Source organism: Vicugna pacos, chromosome 24, assembly GCF_048564905.1.
Source record: "Vicugna pacos chromosome 24, VicPac4, whole genome shotgun sequence".
Lineage (NCBI taxonomy): Eukaryota > Metazoa > Chordata > Mammalia > Artiodactyla > Camelidae > Vicugna > Vicugna pacos.
In genome coordinates, this window is record NC_133010.1 from 26,205,334 (window position 1) to 26,230,397 (window position 25,064).

At 37.0% G+C, this 25,064-nt stretch overlaps 1 protein-coding gene across 9 annotated transcripts in view; it reads left to right on the forward strand.

Moving 5' to 3' along the window:
- ANKRD12 (ankyrin repeat domain 12) overlaps positions 1-25,064 on the forward strand; it is a 109,107-nt gene that overhangs the window by 51,000 nt on the left and 33,043 nt on the right. For all 9 annotated transcript variants that reach the window (XM_072949258.1, XM_072949250.1, XM_072949255.1 and 6 more), the window contains 3 exons: positions 2,645-2,845; positions 5,305-5,447; positions 15,269-15,416. In XM_072949258.1, the coding sequence (XP_072805359.1) occupies positions 2,645-2,845; positions 5,305-5,447; positions 15,269-15,416 (492 nt within the window). The remainder of the gene's footprint in view (positions 1-2,644; positions 2,846-5,304; positions 5,448-15,268; positions 15,417-25,064) is intronic.

Sequence of the window (25,064 nt, forward strand, 5' to 3'; positions counted from 1 at the left end):
TACTATATAAGTTTATTTCATATTTCATTTCACACTTCCAGTTAAGGAGTGGCTCTACGCGTGCGTGTGTGTGTGTTTGTGTATATGTGTTTATTCAAGTACTTTACCTTCCATAAATAATTGAAAATGGCTCACCAGCAGGACCAAAACAAAGAGGGAACAAACATACCAACCTAATTTATTAAAAGAGCTTTAAAATTAAGAGAGCTGGGCCGAGATAGTAATTACTGTTGAGCATTGAATTTAACTATACATTCTGATAGCTAACAACACAAAAGAAAAATTTTAAGTTTTATAGTTCTCATTGACCAATACAAGAAGAAGGTAAATCAGTTTTGTCTAGAGAAGAAAATTTTCTCTTTTGACGCTGAATTGAAGGCCTCTTTATGTAAGACTTTGGGTAAATAAAAGACCCTGTTTAAATGCATTGAAAAGGACACAATTTTTCTAGTGAACTTTTCCTGTGTTGGTTCTTTTTAAAACAATGGGACAAATTAATAAAATCCTTATAGTTTCTTTGTATCATAGTTTCCATCAAAGCATTGAGTGTGTCTTACACCTTTCACTAATAAAAACATGTTAGGGCTTCCTGCTTTTTTACGTAGAGCATGTTGGTTTGGTTATTCTCCTGCCTTTTGACCCGCAGTTTGGGAAAGATTGTGGCCAAATTAAAGATATTAACAGTGTTGAACTTCAAATTTCCTGTAAAATCTTGACCCTGAGTTGTATTTAAAGTTAGATGGGAAGACTTGTATTTTTCAAAACTTTTTTTAATACTCTGAACCTCTATCCTTAGAATAAAGTAAAGAGTTAATACAGTAAGGCAAAAAGCTAAAATCCTCTCCCATTTCCAGTAACCTCCCCCCTTGAGAGGTACCCACTATTAACAGTTTATCTTCTAGAGATTTTCTAGGTACAGACATGCAAATATATATCTTTTGTTAGAGTTTGTTTTAAATATAAATAAGATTACTATAATACTGTTCTGCAGTTGGTTCTTTTCATTAAGGGTACATCTTAATCATCTATCAACATATATAAAACTAGAGTGGAAAGCTTTTGAAATATCAAGCTGTCTGCCAGCTTGTAAGATACACTTGGAGTTTAGGGTTCATCGTTTTATCCATTACATAATTAATTTTCCATGTTTTGTTATGTTTATCTGGATTGCCATTATGGATAGCACTGTTATTTTGTGTAAACGTTACTTTGGTATGGCGAACAAAATTTTGTATGAATTAATTCCTTTGAGTTGTGTGAGTTTAAAAATACGTCCTTTTTGCTTTTAAGAAGTTAAACTGCTAATTTTCTAAATAAATAATTTGACTATGGAGATTATAATAAAAATCATGTATTTGTTCAACAAATATTACGTGAGTATCATTATGTACCAAGAAGTCTTCTGAGCAGTCCTCACTGTTCTAAGAGTTAGTCCTTCTAAGTCTTCTCGCTCCTCTGGAGTGTGCATTATAGAAATACATAGATAAGAGATGGTTACTGACACAATGTACTTTAAAATCCAAAAGGTAAATTTTTAACTTTTCTTATTGAGAAAAGGATGATAATACTTTAGCACTCTAATTATGTCAGTTTGCAAGGAAATTATTATATGACACTAGAAAATTATTTTTCATAGACCTTTTTCTCTTAGAGCTGTTATTTCTTTGAAATAGTTTAAAATTTTCAGAATTAATGATAAGCTCTGTACATATGTCTTCAATCCTTGATTGACTAAGAAACCAGTTTTTTTGTTTGTTTGTTTGTTTTCCCAGTTCTGAAACAGGGAGGGAGAGCACTTAGGGCATCATCTGGTTAACTGTCTTTTTTTGATAGAAAATTGGAACAAAAGTCAAATGATGGGAATCAAAAAAATTTTTTTCTCTTTTAGCAGTCCATTTTTTTTATATTAAAGTACAGCTTATTTACAGTGTTGTGTTAGTTTCAGGTATACAGTTAAGGGATTCAGTTGTACATAACTGAAGAATAAGAATATGTCTGTGTATTCTTTTTCAGACTCTTTTCCTGTAGATTATTACAGGATACTGAATATAGTTCCCTGTGCTGTACAGTGGGACCTTGTTGTTTATCTGTTTTGTGTCTGTATCAGCCCACTTTTTAAGGACCTTTTTCCAGACTGTCCTTATTTCTTACAGAGGTTAACCTTCTTTTCATAGTAACATCATCTATGACCTTAAATTGCACCTAATATCACAATAGAACTGCAGTATGTTGAGTCGGCGGTGTAAACTCTAGCCTTCAGTGTGATTTCATCTAGGTCTTAAAATAATATAACATGCCATGAAAAGTACCTTTTGTTCGCAGTTTATCAAATTATTCATTGAGCAGACACTTAATAGGGTATATACTTGATACTTTGTTATTGTTTTAAACCAACTTTCTGCATTGACAGAATAAAAATTTTTTTCTTGATTGGCTCATGCAATATTTGATAATCCTAAAGGAAGATCTACTCCATGTAATTGGGTCAAATTATTAATGTATCATCCAAGTCAAGTTTCAGATTGTTAGGTTAAGAAGATATTCCCCCTGTTCCAGGAAGTTAGCACATTACTTGTAAAAACCTTTAAATGAATATATAAAATACTCAGACGGGAACTTCTGTTAACTTTCTTCTTTCTTATAGAGTCCACACCAAATCATCCATCACAGACAACACCAGCCCAAAAGAAAACTCCCAGTTCCTCATCTCGACAAAAAGATAAAGTTAATAAAAGAAATGAACGTGGTGAAACTCCTTTACACATGGCAGCTATTAGAGGAGATGTGAAACAAGTCAAAGAATTAATAAGTTTAGGGGCAAATGTGAATGTAAAAGATTTTGCAGGTAAGAGTAATAATTAAAGATTATTAGTCAGAACTAAAATTTTGAATTTCTTATCTAACTCGATTCTAGTTACAATTTAATCTACATTCCTCATTCCTAAAGGTATACTTGACTACAAAACTGTTTTTGGAATGTATATGTAAAACTGTGATCTCTGCTACAATTCCATGTCAGTAGTTACTCATATTTTTAAATATTAAACTTACATTTTAGTTGATATATTACCGTATAAATTTTTATCCAATGTAGGTTCTAGGTGAATTCAAGTTACATAATGTTTTCACAGTAGTTTGTCTTCCAGGAACATGTATTAGCTTTTACATGAGGACTGTGAGAGCAGCGATGGTTGTTTCACTTCGATTATTCAGCTGTCATAGCAGTACATTCTCACCGTAAAGAGGTCAGACAGTGGAAGTGTGCAGGGGACAATACCGAAGTTTCCTTTAGTCTCACATACTACATACCCTACCCGCCCACCCCCCAGTTTCTTTCTTTTCCACAGAACTGTTAACAGTTTGGAGGTTATCCTTTCCATGCACTTCGATTATCACATATATTTTAAATGAATATTTACTTATATATAGACTTAAAAAAAAACCACATCACTCCTTCTGTGTCTGTCAGCCCGTAGTCTGCAGTCCGCCTTTCGTGCCTGGCGTCCTGCAGACATTTCCGTCGGTGCACAGGGGCGGTTCTGCTTCACTTACCACGGCAGCTGTAGGGTGCTGGGCAGCACGGACCGCACGGGCATGCTCCGGGGGCGCTCCTGTGCAGATGCGTCTGTGCGCAGTTGCAGAAGGCTTTCAGGGCTTCAGCAGAACAGAAACTGTTGCATGAAAAGCTGTGTGTATTTAAAAAATTTTGAAATAGAGGCAGAAGGCCCTCCAGGAAAACTTTCATCAATTTACAGTCTCTGCAAGAGTAAAAAGAGCCTTTCCCTCACACCTTCCCTAAAACTGAGTATTATCAGTTTAATGATTAAAAGTCTGACAGAAGAAGAAAAGAACTTAGTTAATTTGGATCTTCTTAATCAGTAGTGACAGTGGATATTTCTTTTTTATACAGAGTGTAAATTTCTATGTGACCTGTGAATTGCTATACCTGGTCCCATGCCTGTTTTTGTTACGGTTTGGTAGTATTATCAGTATGTAAGAGGGTAGATTGTAATTCTCTGTCAGATATGTAACGATTTTCACTGTGGCAGTGTTTGAATTTGCATTACAGCATTGTTTATTATACGAAAGCTTTAGTTTTTAATGTAATCATATCAGTTAATCTTTTCATTTGTGGGTTCTTTGGTCTTCTATTCAAGAAAGCCTTTTTTTTGGCCTTTATATCATAAAACGATTCCTTGTTTTCTCTCATTTCCAGATTTTTTGTTTTATTTTCACATATAGCCCTATTAGAATACACCTGGAATTTATTTGTCTTATTTGGTGTGAATGGGAAAAGGGAGACATACAGGATCTTTTTCAAAATTGAGACTTAAAATGCACAGCATTATTTATTCTAGAGGAAAACTTTATGTTATCTACCAGAAACTCCCCAAAAAATTACTTTCCCGTTTTTATCTAACAATTTCACTTTTAGGTACTTACCTTAAATATTTAATCATGGATATGCATGATGATTTAGTTGATGATTTAGTTGTAAGGATATTTGTTGCAGCATTGTTTCTTTCTTTCTTTTTTTTTTAATTGAAGTGCGGTTGATTATAATGTGTCAGTTTCTGGTGTACAGTACAATGTCCCAGTCATTCACTTACATACATATAATCGTTTTCATTTTTTTCATTATAGATTCTTACAAGATACTGAACATACTTCCCTATATTAAACAGCAGAAACTTTTTAAAATCTACTTTTATATATTGTGACTAACATTTAATATTTAAAAATTGGAAATAACCTAAATGCCTAATAATAGGATCTTGTTTAAATAAATTATATTATCCCCAATCAGTGAAATCCTGTTTTGAAGAAATGTAATGACATGCGGAATTACTTTAATTGTAATAAGTAGAAGCAGCAAATTAATTTATAAAAGTAATTGAAATGATAAATTTATTTCAGTTAAAATAAGTATTAAGTTCGGAAGAGGTTTTGACTTAACAGATGAAAGCCTTCAGCTTATTTTGCCTCCTTTTCCAATTCCTTTTCCATAGTTCAGATGAGATTATTACGAATGATATGAAGTTTGTATTTATTGGATAACCTTCAATGTTTAATACTTTTGTCAAGTAATTTAGCCCAGTGGAAATAATACTGCGAGTTACCTTCTGTAAAATTGATGGTGTTCGCAGTTCTTATTTCCGGGAGCTTGCTTGTTACTCCTTTTTCCTTCTGTATCGTGTGCATTTAGAATCAATATGTCACACGTGGTTATGTATATAAAAAGCGTATGTATTAAGTTAGTAGAAGTGAACCATATGTTTAATTAATATTCTGGTCCAACTTCAGGTTGGACACCACTGCATGAAGCTTGCAACGTTGGATATTACGATGTGGCTAAGATACTTATAGCAGCTGGAGCAGATGTTAACACGCAGGGATTAGATGATGACACTCCACTTCACGATTCTGCTAGTAGTGGGCACAAAGATGTAAGTATGATGGAAATACCAGTGAACATTTTCGAAATATAAATTTAACCTGGAGTAATTTAATTCACTGCCTTGTCATCTGATCTTGTATCATATTTCACTCGTTGCCTGATCAGCTCATCTGTATTTTATTTTCTCTATTTTTGCCTTTTAACTGCTAATTCCTGGCATAGATTTAGCATTATCTTCTTACAAAATCTGTTTAATTTGATAATTGAACCAACTTGTCGAATTTTTTTATTTCAAAGACCATTCTGCTGTCAGGTAATTACTTGTAGCGGATAAACCGGATTTCACTTTTAATAAAAATTGTACATTGTCATGCTGCCTTTTCTTTTTAAGACTTACTAATATTTGATGATCCCTTTATACATAACATCTGTTTCTGAATTTTAGCTGACATGTATTTAATGTGTTCAGATTTATGTGCAGAATAATAAAATGATTTAATCAAGCATGATTGTATATGCTTCTGAATTAATAGCATCTTTAAACATCATGTTTAACTTGTTTTGATGTGATATTTAAAACCTAGCATGGTTTATAATTCTATTTGCATATTTCAGTCCCTGGCATGTTGATATCAAAGTCGAACCAGTCTTTGTTAGTGTAATGTTTGTGTAACGATGCTTGTGTCTTAAGTGTGTTTTTAATGCTTAAGTCCATTGCTGTCACTCGCTTGTGGCCAGAGCAGATCAACTGGGGGCACTGTTAGCAGTGGTTCTAAAGCAGGATTTTGTTTATCAAATAAGTAGTTTTTCTCTTTTACTTAATGTTTACTTTTATCAAGGAATGCTTACACAGAGCCTTAAAAAGTTGAAAAGCACTGTTCAGCTTATCAAGATAACTGCAGGCTCCCTCCCAGCCTCACTTCCTAGTACCTTTCACCGAAAGCAGCCATTGTAGGTACTTCTTCTACTATTTACCTATGTATTTCTAACAAGATGCAAAGCCATTTTGCTTTTTTAATTCTTAATCACTAGTTATTGATCTCCTGCAAAGGATTTTAATAAATACTGCTGCTCAAAGACTCATGGAGTATACTATAATTGTATTTAGTTTTCTGTGCATCCATTTCATACTTCTTTACTCCCTCTGACATAACTCTAAAATGCCTGAGTAAGGTCAAACACTGGTCAGTTTATTATTTTTGACAGTACCCTCATGCACAGGATAGCTAGCTTGTGTCCTGCTCGAACTGGGGCTGGCTGCTCTCTAGCTCTGTAGCACAGGTGCTGTCCAGGGAGCTCTGCCGTTAACCCATGTGGTGTTCTCACAGTCTCTCCATGGAGATTCCCAGTCTCCAGGTGCCCATCTGAACTCTCTGAGAATATTAATGAAATGGTTTGTTCTACTTCCTGCTTGGTCATGGATTTTCCTAAGATCCTTCTAATTGCTCTGTTTTGATATATTTTTCAAGTTAGAGATCTTCTGCTAACCTCTGTCATTCATGATTGAATGAAGCTCTAAAAAGCCTGGTTGACAAGTTGTGTGATGTCTGGAGCTGATTGACTGGTGGGCTTCTCTGTACTGTGTCTGGAAGACAGGGTGGCTCTTTTGTCAGAAGCCTCGTAAGTGTCAGTAGTTGTAGATCCTTCCCTTGGATGGACAGTTTCTCCAAAAGTAAACACTCTGCTTTCCTGTCTGGGTGGCATAGGAGTGTTTTCCAGCATCCTAGAAGCCTAGAAGAGTTTCTGTGTGACAGTGGTGAGGGGAGACTGTGAACTTATTCTGTCCCGCAGAAACTTCTGCTTCGTCCTCCTGATCTGGGTAAAGTACCATAGAACTGTTCTCCACTGTGTTGCTGTCTAAACCTAGAAACTTACTCTTACAATGAAAATAAACCTCTGTTCTTCAGGGATAGAGAGGGTGCATTCAGCTGGCTTTGAAGGCATAAGCAGAGAATCATACTCATTATAACTGTTACATCCCTGCACCTCTCAAGGCTCCTGGGAGTTTGAACAGTTACACACCTGCTGTGTGCCATGGCTCTCAGGACTCCATCTCATGGCCAGCCATCATGTCGTCTAGCTCAGAAATCCTGTTTTAAAATTTTTAGAGTTTGTTTCTAGGACCACCGTCAGTAGCATCTGCCATAGGTTGGGTACCTTGGGACTCCAAAACAGAAATTTGCAGGTAATTGCAGAGACTGGTGGAGGGGGCACGTGATCTGAGGAGCAACACCCGTAGGTTTGTGACAGCAGCAGGAGAGGACAGGGAGAAGCTGAGCTGCCGTGCCGCTGCAGCAGTGGCCTCGGCCCATCCCGCACGGGGTTCCTGCTGCTGGGGTGCCCTTCCACCATAGTCTGACTTGAGGTCGGGGGCTAGGTCTTTGGGGCTCCATACGGACCAGTTATGGGATGCAAGCTGCTGACATTAACCGTTAACTGATGCTGTTTTGTTTGGCTGTGGCTGTACCTGGTGAGGACCTTAGCTACACATTATCAGCCAGCAGCACTCCCAGCTCTTGGGAGAATAAGTTGGTCCAGAAGAGGAGAATCTGAGCGATTCACAGTATGCACTGTACACTTCCCCTGGAAGCACCTGCGCTGGGCCGTCGCCTGGCCCTGTGCGTCCTTTTGCAGGTGCCTCTCAGCTCCAGTCCACCCTGCAGGCTCGGCCCAGGAAACACACCGTTTCCCACCACCAGTGAACACGCACATGTGCTTCCATGACCATCCTCCTTCCTTGCTGTGGTGTCAGTACCAAACCCAGTTAACTTTTCACTCTCAGGTTTCTCCAGGCAAGAGTCAAACACCGGCCTTCGTGAGCCCCCAAATCCAGACACTCAGGTGACACTTTATTTTCATGGTGACCTCAAGCCCAAGTGTCCTTTATTTGGCATAAGGTCAGGAAATCCCCTTTAAAAGTTTCCTCGTACCTTATTTTCCTGTTGAGCAGACCAGCGATGGCGGCAGGAGGAGAGAAGAGTGGATTTGGACACCTTTCAGCACGGCTGGCAGCGCATGCAGCCTTTTTAAACCGAACAGAGTCTTCACTCACTCCCATCACATTTATCATCTCGTTACGCTCTGAGTTCATGAGGTCAGCCGCTTCCGCAGCTTAAAACTTTGGCTGTGAATGGTGTTTTCTTTGAGAAATATTTGCACAGTCTGCGTGGAAGTGAACACAGCTCTTTACATCTTCATCGCAAGTGAAGATGTACCTGCTTATTGATCTAAATACCTTTTGGAATTACTAAAATTTTTCGTAGTAAGAAAGACCTAGTGGTGGAGCATCACATGAATTATTTTATTTACTGAGGTTCTTGTTCTCTTGCATTTTCAGGTAGTTGCATTTGTCTTACCTTCTTTCAGTCAATAAGCTTCAGTGAGTATCCCCCAAAGTTAAGTGACTTAACATGAGAAGTCAGCAGGTGACAGTAATGGAAATTAGTTTCCACAGTAAGAAGAATCCTCAGTATTCACGTGATAATGCAATGACGGGGTATGAAGCTAAATGCTATGAGTTAATTGCCCTTTGTGATAATTTATTTTGTGTTTGTGTGTTGTGAACTATATTAATTTCTCACAGCAATATTTGTGCTTTCACTATGGGGTGAGAAGTGTGGTAAATGCCTTATATGTATTAATTATTTTAATCATCACAGTAACTGAACAGCCTTCTTGTAACTCTTGTTGAAACCATATGAGCCATTACATTACAGTACCTCAGCCTCTCCCAGAGCACGGAGAAGCAGGGACACAGGAGGACCACTGGTCTGGGATACTCCCAAGTTCATCAGACAGCCATGAGTCCAAAGTAAGGATAAATAGCAGAGTGTTTTTTATGACAAAGTGAGGCAGTGATTCATTAATCTGAAAGAGCTGTTATTCACTCTCTGGTGCATAGCTTAGGACATGCTTTGTAATGTCCTGCATGGGATTTTGATAGCATCTCATACCTTTTTGCTGGAAAAACCCCCTTTTTCCCTCTCATTAGCAGCAAACATTCTCTGCCTTATTTTCTTTCTTCCTTTTTTTTTTTTGCATTTTATTTTATTTTTTACTGAAGTACAGTTGATCTTATTTTTTTTTTGACACAATAAAAATTTCAGTGTCACACTGACAGTCTTTCAAAGGGCATTTTACTTTAGTTGAGAAAAAAATGGGATTTGGAGTGAAAATAGATATTAATTCAATTCTGGACCAGCGAGACTGCCACCTGTGTGATCTCAAACAGGTTACTTTTTTTCTTCTGAACCTACAATTTTTTATCTTTAAATTACATAATGAATAAATAGTACCTATCTAAAGGGGATATTTTGAAGGAGGAAAAAAAGACACTGTGCATGTAAACATACCTTGAAATTTAAAATGTTACAGAAATGTTGGAGGTAAAAGACTGAAAGGCTACTTTTGTATTGCTGTTTTTCATATATACTCAAATATTTTAGAAACTAAAATTTGAAAATTAAAAATGCCATTTTTCTCGTTAACATTTTTTCTATAAGGTATTTTTCATAATTCTCAAGGAAGTTCTAGTTATGAAGGAAAATGTAGCCCATGATGTTACTTTTCCTAAACTGGTCCTTGCCGACCGTCAGACCAGTCTTTTCTGCTCCCTTGACAGCTCACACATACCTGGGTGACAGCACTTAACTACGTTATTTTCTTACTGATGTACTTGTGTGTTTCTTGCACTGTATTTTGAGCACCATGCATGCAAGCTTTTTGTACTGTTTTTGTGTTTGTGACGCTGGAACCACTTGTCATATAAGAAGCACATAAAAATTCTGTATGGATGTGTGCGTAGGTACATGGATGAATGGGTGAATACATACCTGACTAAGGCAGGCAGAATGCCAAAACTTAACCCACAAGGCTTGACGTTTTCCCTTTCCACTGAATTTATCATAAACCGGTTTATATTCTGGCTGTGATACTTTAAATGCTGTACTTATTTCCCTTTTTTTAAAAGTATTACTGAGTTTGTCAGAGGTGAATAGTTTTCCTTTAAATGTTGTATGAAAAAATTTCCTGATTTCTAAGTGTGATGTTAAAGAATTATGCCTTATGAGTAAGACATGGTTCTGTGAACACAAGTTTCTAAATGTGCACACAGCTGCAGAATATTTCCAGAAGCTGACCTTTGAGCTCATGTACTTACAGGGACTCAAACACTATTTCCAGTCTCTTTCCAGAGGGAGACTGGCATGCTATTTTCAAGGGAACTTTGCTTTTCCTCCTACCAGCATGCCCAGGATAGTAGGAGTCACAATTCAGAGCTGTTGAGGGCTGTTTTCTCCTTGTTCTTTTACTTGTCCCCAGGGAGGAGGAAAGAGATGAGAGCCACCAAAAACTCTCATTTGTATATGTCTGTACCACAGGTTATGAGTCTCTACCAAAGGCTTGGATTTCTCTCACTCAGTTATACTCAGGACAGCTTCAGTCATCCATAAGACGTTTCTAAGGTGGGAGAAGCAGTAGCCTGTTAAAAATTTTTTTAGAATAAGAGAAAATTAACATAGCTTACTAAGAACCTAATCTCTGGTCTGCCTTTAACAAGTGTATAGTAACTTCTAATACACATTTTTATAATAGCCTTATTCCTAGTCTGTTTTAGATACTACCTGTCTTCATTCTTGTCTCATCATTTTTACTTGCTTCTCATTTGCTGCCTGCTATATTTTAAGTAGCTTTAAGTTACTTTACATTCTTTCCAGAATAAATGATTTTTTTTGCACATGAGGATGGTCTGCGAAGCATTGATTATTTCTGTTAGGATTTTTGTAGCATGCTTGAAAGAACCAGCTGTCTCTGACTCGTCACAGGCGTATAATAAATACTGGTTGATTATTTGCTGCTGGGTATAGAATGCTTTCATCACTACCAAGATCCTTTGTTCTGTGTTCTCATTGTAGGACTCTAGCCTAAGGAAATAAGCCTACAAATGAAAAAAGTTTCAACTTCTAAAGATGTTCACTACAGCATTATTTATAATAACTTAAAGTGTTTTCAGTAACCTTATCAAACCCCTAAAATGATAGTAAGGGGAGATTTTAAAGGACATAGACCCACAAGGACAAAGAACAGGGGAAATAAGAAAACCAGTATTTGGGAAGATAGAAACTTGAGGAAAGAGTGGCTACTGGCATGGAATAGGGTTTGGCAAACTTTCTGTCAGGGGCCGGACAGTAAGTACTTTGGGCTTTACAGGCCACGTGCCACTTCCATCACCTCTCTTCCATCTTCTCCTCTCTCCTTCCTCTCTCTTCAGTGCTTCTCCTTTATCCATTTTTTAAAAAGTATATTATAAGCATATAAAAACTACTCTTAGCAGGCCAGATTTGGGCTACATACCAAATTTGCCATCTCCTAATTTAGAAAATGCAAGAATATTGAAACCAAAGCCATCTCAACACAGAAACCCAGAAAAACTAGAGCCCAGCAGCTGGTGCCCAGGTACATCTGGAAGTGCCTGTTCAGTAAGACTGAAAACAAGACAATTAGATCAAACTGTTTTTGACCTTCCTGTTCCCTTCCTAACCCTTCATAGCTAGATGTTACACCTCTCCCATCCTGGCAGATGATTGAAGATTTATTTCCTGACAAGTATAAACCATAGGTTGTGGACTGACTTAACCACAAGGGTAGTTGGGAATAAGGATTAAGTTGTAAGTTAATTAAGTAGAACATACTGAATGTTAAGACCTCCGTCTCCTTTCAGCAGCCAGAATGCTGACTGTAAGGCTTATGATTCTAGGCGTGAGTTGAAAGGTTCCCCCCCAGGAAACTGAATTAGCCAAGAGGGGTTCTGATGGAGTGGCCCAGCCATGCCACACTAGCACAAAGTCCATCTGTCAGCAAGTCCTACCAATACCTAAAAAACTTGCAATGAGTCTTTTAGTGCCTTATTCTTAAACGTGGACAGCCAATGATAATCTGACCCTTGAGAAAAGTCTCCAGTATGTAAGGCAGATATCAAAACAAGCAAACAGAAAAGTAGGAATCTGGAGGACACAGTAGTGCCAAGAGAAACTTAAAAAGCCCAACTCACTACCTTCCCCAAAGAGATAGGAGACTTTGCTGTAGCCATGAAACAAGAACTGGAGGCACTAAGCAAGGAAGAGTTAACGAATTTAAAACCAAAAACAAAAGAGGCTCTTGAATATTAATAGTACGGTAGCAGAAATGAAAAAATGGAGTATTAAGGGGTAAAGAGAAAATCAAGGAAATCTCCCAGAAATTAGGAGACAAGAAGACATAGATGGAGGAGGAGAAATGAGAAAGAAGGAAGATTAATTTGGAAGATTCAGTGTCTTAACAAGGGTTCTTAGAAGATGTAACAGTGAGAACATAGGATATACCAAACAAATAAAACCAGAAATTTCCCCAGAACCAAAGAACACAGGTCTTCAGATTGAAAGGGCAGTGGACTGCTCAGTACAATGAATGTTAAAAGATCAAGACCAAAATTCATTATCCTGGAGTTTCGGAACAATAGGAGCAAAGAATGTCCTCAAACTTACAGAGAGAAAAGGCAAGTCAGATGTAAAGGCAGAAAGTGAGAATGGCATCAGAATTATCAGAAACAACACTAGAAACTAGAAGGTAATGGTGAGGCCTTCAAAATTGTGGGGGAAATTATTATATATCCAGTGTAAGGAGTAAGTGAGAATAGGATAAAGGTATTTTCTGACATGTAAAACTCTTAAGAATATTTACTCTTTCTTAAGAATCTCCTGGGGTTGGTATTTCAAGAAAATGAAGGGAGTAAACCAAGAAAAAAAATAGTGGCTGAAGAATTCGACACAGAACTGAGGAAAGGGTATTTCTGGGACTATAGGATGAAGAGAGATGCCAGGAAGACAACGGGAAACAGATCCAGAGATCAGCCAGTCCTTTCGGGGCAAGTTAGGAGGCCTGGAGAAGGGCATCTAACCAGAAAAATGGTTGTGTATTGAATGGACGAGATCTGTGCTTGTAACAGCGTGGGGGATAAATTGAAGATGAGTGTCTAGAAAACTGAGCAAATGAAAAACCAAGATAATTAACTCTGGTGGGTAAAATAAAGTTGTGTAGGAATGGAAATTTAGTCATATTGTACTACTTGGCTCAATACTCATATTAATCATAATACACACAAAAAATATATTGGAAAGTTGCGGTGATGGGGTGTCTGTGTCTGGGAAGAGAGGAATGAGAGTTGGTAAAAGCGCTAAATCCCCGTCTTCCATTGCAACACAGTAGACAATGCCTAAAACTGAAAACTACCGACGCAGCAAGCTGAGTACAACATGACTGTAGTATCTGGAGACATGTGTCAGGCACAGTTCTTCACCAGCAGCCTTCAAAAGCTGGTTGATATTTTAAAGTCATAAGCATGTGTAATTTGATAAAAAATAAGTAAACAGGAGGGGAATTAAATATTAACAGTTGGGATCACGAGTAATTTGTTTTCTTTATTCTTTGCAGATTTTATGTATTGATAGTTTATTCTTTCATAGTCTGGAAAATTTTTTTCATTTTTTAATTTGCTGTGTATCTTTATTGTTCTTATTACTTTTCATTTGTTAGAAGTTCCTAATTTACAACATCTTGTTTAATATTGTTTCTCTAAAAACACACAATGTATTTCCTTAGTACCAGGAAGCACCATAGTTGTGTGTTGAGAATAGAAAGGTGAAAAAAGACTTGATGTCATATGAAGTTTATGGTTTAGGATAGGGGAGAAATGTGTTAATAAATTACAGTATAGATTCACCTACCAGAGAAAACACTAATGCCATGGAAGTGGAAACTCAAAACAAGAAGAGATGATAAGGAAACAGGATTAGAGTATGAGACACGGAATCATGGGCAGAGCCCAGGGAAATGAGCTATTGCTTAGGTATTCACAGATCTTAGAAGACTCATTTCATTGGCCTTATGGTGGCATCATTGTAGGTAGAAGAGTGAAGGGCCAGTTTATCAAGTCACGGCTCAAGGGTAACATCTTTTCAGGAGCTTGACTGTAGAGGAAAGAGATTTAGCTGGAAGAGGGGAATGTAGGTTTGAACAATTTCTGTTTTTTAATCTTGTGTTTTATTTCTTTATTGCCATTATTGTTTTAAAGTGAAAGAGACGTGAACTGGAAAGATTGGTTTCTAAAAAGGAGCCAATCAAAAAAGGTTAGAAGTATAGAAAGGAAGAGGAATAAGAAGCAACGAACAAAAGAAGTGATGACTAATCAGGCAGATCTTGGTTTTGTGGCGTTCAAAGCTTACATAGTTGGGGATGGGGTTTCTTTAAGAAATGAATAAAAAAAAATTAGATTTAGGGCCATGTAAGGGAACCATAAAAATGAGGGGCCTTGACGTTTAAGCTTCATTAGTTTTTCCTAAACGCATGTCAGTTAATGATAGTTCAAGTTCCTGGGAGATGCGGAAAAGAAGATGATTAAGAGTGTTGGTAGTGATAGGAGCCTTCATCAAAGGGGAGATACTTCTGAGACTTGCTCTAGCCTGTACCTTCCGAGAGGCAGGGATCCTGTTACTCTTGGTCGTATATTTATCTGCAGAACTTGGAGCAGAGATTGTTAACAGATACTCAGTAAGCATTTGTCAAATGTGTGATGAAAGAGGAAGAAAAATGATGAGACTCAGTGCTAAAGTAAATTTCAGCTTGAATTTTAAGGAGCACACTTCTTTGTAGTAGGTACGATCATCAGAAGAGGGTTGGCAGTCAAATTGGAACTTGAGAGTAATCACGATTTAGAGGAGACACTGAGAAACGGAGGCGGAGTAGATGAGGAGGAAGGATATTACGAGTTCATCAAGAAAATGGCTGAAATGGTGCTGTCTGCAAAGGGACTAAATCTCCTACCATTTGCTCTTGCAGATCGTGAAACTCTTGCTTCGTCATGGTGGAAATCCATTTCAAGCTAACAAACATGGGGAGCGTCCAGTGGATGTAGCAGAAACAGAGGAGTTGGAATTGCTGCTAAAAAGAGAGGTGCCTTTATCTGATGGTGATGAGAGTTACACAGGTTTGTTGCAGATCATCTCCACTCACCTGTTTTTTTGACATGGTATTTAGTGAAGTACTTGTACTTTATAATAACCAAAATGTTTGAGTATGTTACACAGTGCTATCTCGCTATTAAGAGTGGTAAATTTGTTAACCTAAATTTAGGCATTTGCCACAAGTCCTCTGTGTAAATGTACTTTCCCTGTTAGTAGCTACCAACACTAGCTATACCACTTCTGACATCTTTTAATTCTTTTATAAACTAGAGAGCTAGTAACCAAACCCTTCCTGTCTTCCTGGCATTAATGAGCCATTTTTACATTTTTATTTTTGTGATTTAGGTGGTTAAACTGTGGTTACTGTTGCAAAATAGGTGCGTAATTTTATAAATACAGTTTTAAAAAGGAAAGGTCCAAAAGAATATTTCAGAAAACTTTTGGCATACTCTCAAAGAGTTTTTTTAAAAAGCATAAATCATTAAAAATAAAAGAGAAAATTTTTCCTGTATTGAAGAAAGGTCTTTAGTGTACAGACTGGAAGGGTTCATCATGTTTCAGGGAAAAATCAATGGAAAAGAATTTAGAAAGTCTCATGTCCTCACAAAATCTTAAACAATTCCTATAAACAGTTACATAATACTGCTATTGTATTGTTATATGTAAGGAAATAGAAATCAAACCACACGCATTTAATCCCAGTCATTGCCAGAAGGCAGTGGAACAACATCTGTACTTTTAAAAGAGAAAGATCTGTCGTTCACTCTCTTTCCTTTTGAGGCGTATGACATAATATGAAACTTGTACTAGTTTCACGTGTACAACATAGTAATTTGGTATTTATATACACTGCAAAATGGTCACTACATGAAGTCTAGTTGATAACTCACCATACATAGTTACAAAGTTTTTTTTCTTTCCTTGTGTTGAGGACTTAAGGTCTATTCTCTTAGCAACTTTTAAATATGTGATACAGTATTAATTACAATCGCCATTTACAGCACATCCTCCTGACTGACTGACTTTACACCTGCAAGTTTGTACCTTGTGACCCCTGTCACCTATTTCACCCAGCCCTCATCTCTAACGACCGCCAGTCTGTTGTCTCTATCAGTGAGCTTGGTTTTTGTTTGTTTGCTTTTTAGATTACACATATAAGCGACATCATATGGTATTTGTCTTTACCTGTCTTATTTAACTCGACATAATGTCCTCAAGGTCCGTACATGTCCCAAATGGCAAGATTTTGTTCTTTTTTATGGCTGAATAATATTCCATTGTGTATGTAACACATCTTCTTTATCCTTTAATCCATGGGTGGACTTAGGTTGTTTCCTAAGTTGTATGTGAGACTCAGTGAACAAGGGACTGCATATATCTTCAAATTAGTGTTCTCATTTTCCTTGGACGAATAAACAGAGGTAGAGTTGCTGGATCACTTTTTTAAATTTTTTAAGGACCGTCCATACTGTTTTTTATAGTGATTGCGCCAATTTACATTCCCACCAACAATGCACAAGAGTTCCTTTTTCTCTACATCCTCAAGCTAACACTTGTAATTTCTTGTCTATTTTGATAATAGTCATTCTGACAGGTATGAGGTGATACCTCATTGTGGTTTTGATATGCATTTCCTTGATGATGAATGATGTTGAACATCTTTTCATGTGTCTGTTGGCCATCTATATGTCTTCTTTGGAAAAATGTTTTTTCAGATCCTCTGTCCATTTTTAAAATTGGATTTTTTATTTGTTTGCTGTTGACTTGTATGAGTCTTTTTTTAAAATATATTTTGGATATTAACCCTTTATCAGATGCATGATTTGCAAAGATTTTCTCCTATTCAGTAGATTGCCTTTTTCTTTTGTTGATGATTTTCCTTGCTGTGCAGAAGTTAAAATCCCAGTATTTTATTATGAAAATGTTCAAACATATAGCAAAGTTCAAAGAATTATACAGTGAACACCCTGTATCCACAATGTTTTGTGATTGTTAACTATTTGCTGTATTTCCTTTATTATGTTATCACTTATCTACCACCTACCCATCAGTCGTCCATCTTATTTTTTGATGTTTCAGAATAAGTTGCACACACCTTTAAATAAGTCAGGTCAGCTTGCATTTCATTATGACTGGAGTTCAAATTTGTATATAGTTTTTTAGGTAATATTTGTATTTGTGAAACTAGTAATTATTTAATAATACTTTCAGTGAGTTTTGAGAAATGCATAGACCTGTGTAATCCAGCCTTATCAAGATATAGAATATCTCCGTTACTCCAGAAAGTTCCTTATACCCCTTCCTAGTCCATTCCCACCCCTACCTGATGACTTACACCCTCCACGGTAAAGATGATTAGGCAGGAATCACTAATGACTGATAGATCTAGGGGGAGTTTTTTGGTAAGATCAAGTATTTACGTGGGCTTTTCATATTGCAAAAGAGGAGAGGGGAAAAAAACAGTGATTCTGTAGTACAGAAATCCAGCAGCACCTGAACTGAGTGATCGTAACTAATATCATCCAGGGAGGGACAAACGCATGTCCTGTGACTTTAGATGTGCTGCCTTGAGAAGGATAAACATCCCTTGTAGCATTCTGGCTGAGGATGCATAACCATGAGGAATGTTCTGTTTCTTTTTAAAAGCCAACGTCATTGAAGATTAAGAAGTGTCAGTGTTATGAAAACCAGTACAGGCAATAGTAATGTCCCACGCTGTCCAAAGAGAAAACAGGGCAATGCCTGCTCCTGTCTGGGCCCCTGTCCTGGGGAGGGAGCATGGCTGTAAGGGACGTTATTAGACCATTTAGCAAGGAGTACGGTAGTAGATTGGCATTGTACCAGCTTACATTTATGAAGTTGACGACTGTACTGTGGGGACAAGAGAACATCCTTAGGTCTCAGGAAGTACTTAACTCCCTACGTATCCCTGAAGTGTGTCGGGTTAGTGAGCCATGGTGTCTGTAATACCCTCATATAGTTCAGGGAAAAAATGTGTCTGCACATGTGTGTGTAGAAAGAGAAAGTAAATTGTAAAGCAAGAGAGTAAAACATTAACAGTAGACAGATCTGGGTAAAGGATATTTAGTGTTTAGTGTTTATTTTTCTAACTTTTTGTGAGTTTGAAATTATTGCCAGATAAAATTAAAATACATACAAATACATAAAAATTTTTTGTTTATTCACTGAAAAGATCTGAAAGAGTGAGTCATACAGTGGCAGTAATCATTCCTAGTACCCAGATTATAATCCTGAAGTATTTTCTCCTGAAGGAAAACCAGAGCTTCTTGGGAAAAATGGATGATGCTAAGTCTGGGGCAGGAAATCTGTAAGATGAACTCAGAACATCTTGTCATTGCAGATTTCAGGTCTTGTCAGAAGGCCGTAGGAGGCAACTTGGAACCCTTCCCCAACTGGCCAAAGATAGATAATTTGAGCTTCAATAAGGTGTTAACTGCAAAGATTTGAAACTCAGAAAATATGTTTAAATCCATAAGTAATGATAAATTTTTTAATATAAATTTTTAAATTAATTCATTATCATCAGAGAAACACTGTTATCTCAAAATTAGGCAAAAAGGAGGGAAAAATCAGTCATGTATCTTGCCGCTCTTATATGAACTCTATCACTGTGGGCGAGGAGAAGTGTTTTTTAGAAAATCCAGAAAATAATGAAAAGATTGGCCATTTTGCAAACCCCAGTTAGTTAATATATCAGAGCACTGAGAATCAGCAGGTAGAGCTGGACACGATCATGTGATGGTGTTTCTGTACACAGAAATACATAAGGCTCAACAGATCTTCTCTTGCTTCCGTGCTGTTTATTTAATCCCCGTGCCCTTCCTTCACAGCTAAGCTTCTTAGAGTGCATTGCGGTGCCCTTAGAGAACCTTTCGTCCAGTCCGTGTTTACCGACATCACACTTGACCTTCTAACAGCCAGATCCTTCTGCTGTCTCTTCAGTCTCTCTGTAGGATTTGACAGTGTTGACTGTGTTCTTCCTAAAATTGTCCTGTCTGGATTTCAGAGCTGTAATTCTGGCTTTTATCCAGCTTCTCAGACTGTTCCTTCTCAGTTTCCTTCTAGAACCTCTCTTTCTTCCTCATTCTCGTTGCATACACCCGTGTGCTGATTTTTCCAAAGCTTTTACTTTCTGGACCCTCTTCTCATACCACATAATCTCCCAAACAAAGTTCATCCAGACTTACAGTTTTAAGTACCATCTGTATGGTGACATCTTTTACTTATCTCTTTAATTCCATACCTTTCACTTATGCTTCATGCATATATATTTAGCTGCCCTGTGGATACTACTGCCACTTAGAATTCCCACAGAAATCAGTGTGCCTGAATGCAACTTCTTTCTTCCCATTTACACTCTTCTTGTTTTTCCTGTCTCGATTTCATGACAGCATCACTCAGCTCTGCATGTCTCATGAGCTTGGTAGTCATCCTAAATCCCTCTTCCTTCTTTTCCTTCAGCTCAGTTATTCAACAGCTATTTTTGTGCACACATCGTGTGTTAGGCATTGTTTAAGCACTGAGGATATAGCTGATTAAGAAAATGGAGATACTAACATAATTATCCCTGTCACTTCCTATTTTCAAAATATTTGTGAATCCATCTACCAGTTACAAGCTGAAAGTCATTTGAACATCTCTGTGCTGGGTGAAATCAGGATTATGATAGCGGAATTCCTGTTGGCTTCCATAGAAAGTAAGAAAATAAGATTCGAAAAGTAGAAAACTTCTAGATAGCATGTTAATTCTCCCATGTATTATGGCTGTGAATTCTAATCCTGGTCTCTTGAGAAGACAGTAGCTGTGAAAAGCAGCTCTGGTTTAAAAGCTTCCTGTTAGGAAGAAGTGCTGCAGCAGCTTCCCTGTGAAGAATTTGGGTGTCTTATGTGAGCTTCAGTGTTTCATTACAGTGAGACACATCTTCTGCGAGCTTTTTTGATTTTCACTGATATTGATTGTTTAATGTGTTCATCAGCTATGTGTTGATTTTTCAGCATATTCATTTTCCACATGGTGAATGTGCCTGAATTATTGTTTGATCAAAGTCCCTCAAGGAATGATGCAAAAATCATCAGTAAAAATCGTCCGTAAGTATCATACAGAGATTTTGGAGTTACTGAAAAAGACTGATGAAAATACCCAAATATTTTGCTTAATTTACATGAGGTCCTTGTTACACTTAACTTCACCTAATCTAAATTCAGAATGTGTTAATACTCAATCGACTATGAATTTTACTGCCCATAAGATGTTTGTACAGATAAAGCCAAATGATAGGATTGTTACTCATCTTGTATGTTGTGTCATCCATGTGACAGATACACTTTAAGTGTTAACAGAGTTAGAGAATGTAACTATGGATTTCAGAACTTCATAAATTTGGAGTAGATTAGAAAGGTGTTAATTATTTATGTACCATTTTAAAATATGGTTTATTCCATTAGGCATTGTGCCTTATAAGAGGGCTACTGAGAGCAGCCATTCTGCAGACTGTTACTGGCTCTCACAATAAGGAGCTTGTGCCAGAATGTACACCAGTGCACCGCTTCCGTCATCAAAAAGGGAAAATGCTGTGAGAAAAACGTCAGCTTATCTTACAGTGTGCTGGTGGCATAACTGATTTCCATTTCTGGTACAAGCCTCCTGTTTCATCAAGGGTTAGTAGTAAACAGTTTACAGACTGGCCTAAGTTCATGGACCACGCTGAGTAGCAGTTTTATGTCATGCATATATCAGACATTAAGATATTGTTGCAGGAATAATGTCCTGTTCAGTATAGCATTTGTATACAAGTGTGTGGCCCTTTCAAATTTGCATAGTTCTTCTAGTCTTTTTCCCCCTCTAACTTCTACCCTTATCCCACAGTCGTATTCCACATTAGCCTCTTCACAGAAATTCTGTCTAACAAGAGCATTTGCTGCAAATAATTGCTTCTTGCCTACCCTGCTGGAAACACAGTCATATTTGGAGAGCCAGATAATGCTCAGAAAACATGATTATGGTAACGGAGAAGTGGGTGACTCTGTGTCACATAGTGCCCCCCCCCAGTGCTTTCTGACACTCATTAATTACCAAAGTAGATAATCTGCTACAAGTTTGTAGACCCTGGTTTTATTACTTAAGCAGAGTGTCCAGTAGACAAAGTTGAAAATGCCAGTCATTGTTAAAAGAACTTTTCACCTTGTTGTTACCTTTCTTTGACTGCCAGCAGTCTGGCCATGTTTATTAAACAGCTGCTATAAACTTTCCTCACTTGCATACTTCAGCTTAAGCAACGACATTCTCCATCATAATAAATAGATCAGCTACCTTTAGAGTCTACTGTAAAGCAGATTAGGAGCTTTCAAAAAGACAGTGATATATTGTTACCCTCTGGTGTGTGCTGAGTGCATTTCTGTGTCATAAAATACACAAAATGACCAGTATTTTGAAGTTTTATTTTCTTAATGTTAAAATAGTAAATTGTAACTATTCTAAATATATTCTCATATTTGTTAAACTCATTTCCTCGGATTATATTTCAGGAGCTATGAAAATACTACCGTTGACACGTGCACATATGAAATTATAACAGTGAATAAATCAAGAGATCCAAAAAACAGTTATTTAAGTCCAAATACACCAGAAATTTTTATTAAATGAATTATGTGATGCTAACAGTTGAATTATAGGTAGGAAGCAGCATCACCTTAGGAAGCTTTAGAGCAAGCCTTTTAACCTCAGAAGCATAGACTACAGGTAGACGGTACATGGGGCTTTTTTTAAAGTGTCCAAATATTTATCAACATGTTTGATCATTAGGAATTTAGATTTGATAGAACATTTTATACAGGGCAAAGGAGTTTGCATATTAGTATACCTAAAATAAAGATGATTTCTCCATTTAACACATAAAGAGTATTTTATTTTCTTGCTTTCCAAATGGCATTTTAAATTCACTTCTAGCATATGCATTCGATAACAGCTTAGGCCTCGCATGGAAAATTGTGATTCATTTATAAGCGAAGAGCCTTGGCCGGGCTGGCAGCAGCTTCTGTGGCTGAAGCTGCTTCTGAAGCTGTTGAGCAGCAGCAAGCACTGTGTTTGCTGTTCAGCGCCCTTTGTCACGTGTCCCTAGGGTACAGGTGCTTAGAAGGAATGAAAGGCACCTGGGTGTCCACAGTGTGCAGGGGGCTGAGCACACAGCATGATAGGCAATAAATAGGCAAAAAATGGAGAAGTTCTTTTACTTAATGACCAGTTAAAAATAGTTTCATCATAGTGTTTTGCATACTTGGCCTTTTCTCCTGTGCTTTGTAACATACGTATATGGGACACTTCACACACACAGTTCTGTTACTAAGTTTTCAAACTTTTTTCTAAATATCATCAGCTACTTCTACCTGAATCTTAAACAAAACCTCTACAGTTTTTCTATTTAAAAATCAATACTTCTAAATCAATACAGATTTTATTTTGTGTTTTATTTGGATTAATTATTATCAACCTAATTCTAAAGTTTAAGAATTTTTAATTGCATATCAAATGCTTTTTTTAAGAAAAATATATATGCAAATTTTGTTAAGTGAAGAAAAGGAAAGAAATTGTGAATACTTAAATTACCATATACTGTGTATGTTCACTCTTTAGCAGTGTCTATAAAAATAACATAATTCTGTATCTTTTCCTTGCTTATATATCAGAAAAATCAATGGGAAATTGTGACTGTAGCTGAGATGTTCTATGGATATCTGCAAATGAATATGTCTTTCAATTTTTACACTACAAAAAAATAATAGTCTGCTAAATATCTTTGAAGTTCTTGCAAATACAGTAGCCAAGAAATTTTAAATGTATTTGCCCCAAATATGTAAAACTGTTTATTGCAAATAGAAACACTAATAGATTTTTTGTTAAAAATATGTTAGCTTGATGGTTTTCCTTAAAAATTGAATTTCTACTAGTTCCTATTCTAACAACTTAAAGTGAGTCTGTCACGAGATACTGATGATATTTAAGAGTAAAATTCTATAAAGGGTACATTTGGGCAGAACCCTGAAAAAAGATCTTTGACTTTAAAATATTATATATGCATTTATTTAAATGAGTTCAGCCTTAGCTATGTCATCCTATCCACAGAAAAATATTTTACCTAATCATGGCTTAAAGGACCTTCATGTAAATATATATATAGAGAGAGAGAGGGAGTGAGAAAGAGAGAGAGAGAGAGATGTAACAGCTGAGACTGGGTGATTTTTATCAGTTTCCTTTAGTGACATCAAAATTTTTGTAGTGATGCCAGTCATTTTCAGAGAGAGTAATATCTTGATTAACTTATACTTGATAGAATCTTTTTCTGTGTTACTGACATTCTGGTGGAAAGGCAATGTATAACTAATTGACGGAGTATGAGAAGTGGTGTGGCCCTTGATTTTACTTCTTATGTGAATTTTGCTTTTAGACCTTGTGTTTTCAAGTATTGATTATATCCTTTTTCCTCCCCAGCTCACCACTAAATTCTTCACTGTAACTCCCCCGTCAGTATCTGTTACTTTAGAAACACACCGAACATGTGTTCTCATGTGGCACACTTACTTCCAAGGGAATGCATGACTGCTTTTCTCCTATGTAGTAGAACTAAGACACCTGACCTTTACTTAGGAAATCTGAGGTTTAGAAATGGAGATTTAGAAGAGATTGTATAAAATCACCTGATACTTCTCAGTTAATTTAGGGATATGGAAGCTGTAAAGATTTGTTTCCTAAAATTCAGGGTCTTTTTCTACTGTTACTTCTTTCACTGGGTAACGTAAATAAGTTATATCTGTATCGTTAATTGTTAGGTATATTAGTTGTGGTTAGTGAACTATTGCAGAGCAAAGGAGCAACTCAAATAGACAGAAGGGAAGCCTGCATCAGTTGTGAAATACCCGTCCCAGTGAAGCCCCAGAGACTCTGAAACTCAGGAGTCGGCTTGTTGAGGGAACGGTCTCAGCAAAAGACTGATTAGAGAGAACCAAGATCACTCCCGCAGGGGAAGCCTACGGTAGGGGTCTTCCACAGAATCGCTGAAGGAACAGGGTTTTCCCTTTATCGGTTTGAAAAGAAGTCCGGAGATTTGAAGAAAATCGACAGAATGAAAGACAAGAAGGGCCAAAATGAACAAAGAGGATAGTTGATCTGGAGAATGTATATTACATGGGAAGCAGAAGGGTAAGTGTATTTGGAGGAAGGTGGGGGCAGGCAGTCGGTCCACTAACCATAACAAAGGCCACCGTGGAAAAAGTCGACAAGGAAAAGACAAGATGTTTATCGTTACTGGGAGTAAATATTCCATATAGGACTAAGGAATAGTCTGGACATGGCTGAAGATCTAATTTGAGATCTAAGAGAAGGACAACATACAAAACTGTTTTTCTAAATGGTGGAAATAGAAAAAGAATGATAAAAAGACAGACAAAAAGCCATACCCAGGATATACGATTCTCATCTTACAAAAAAGAGCAAACGTCAGGAAGAAAATAATTACTTAATTCAAGAAAGTATCCCTTAACTGAAAAAAAATTTATGTTTACAGATCAAAGGGGAATGTAAAACAAAACAAACAAGGAAAGGGAAAATACACATCTGGACAGGTTTTTTTTTAATCTTATGAGCTCGCCAAATCAGAG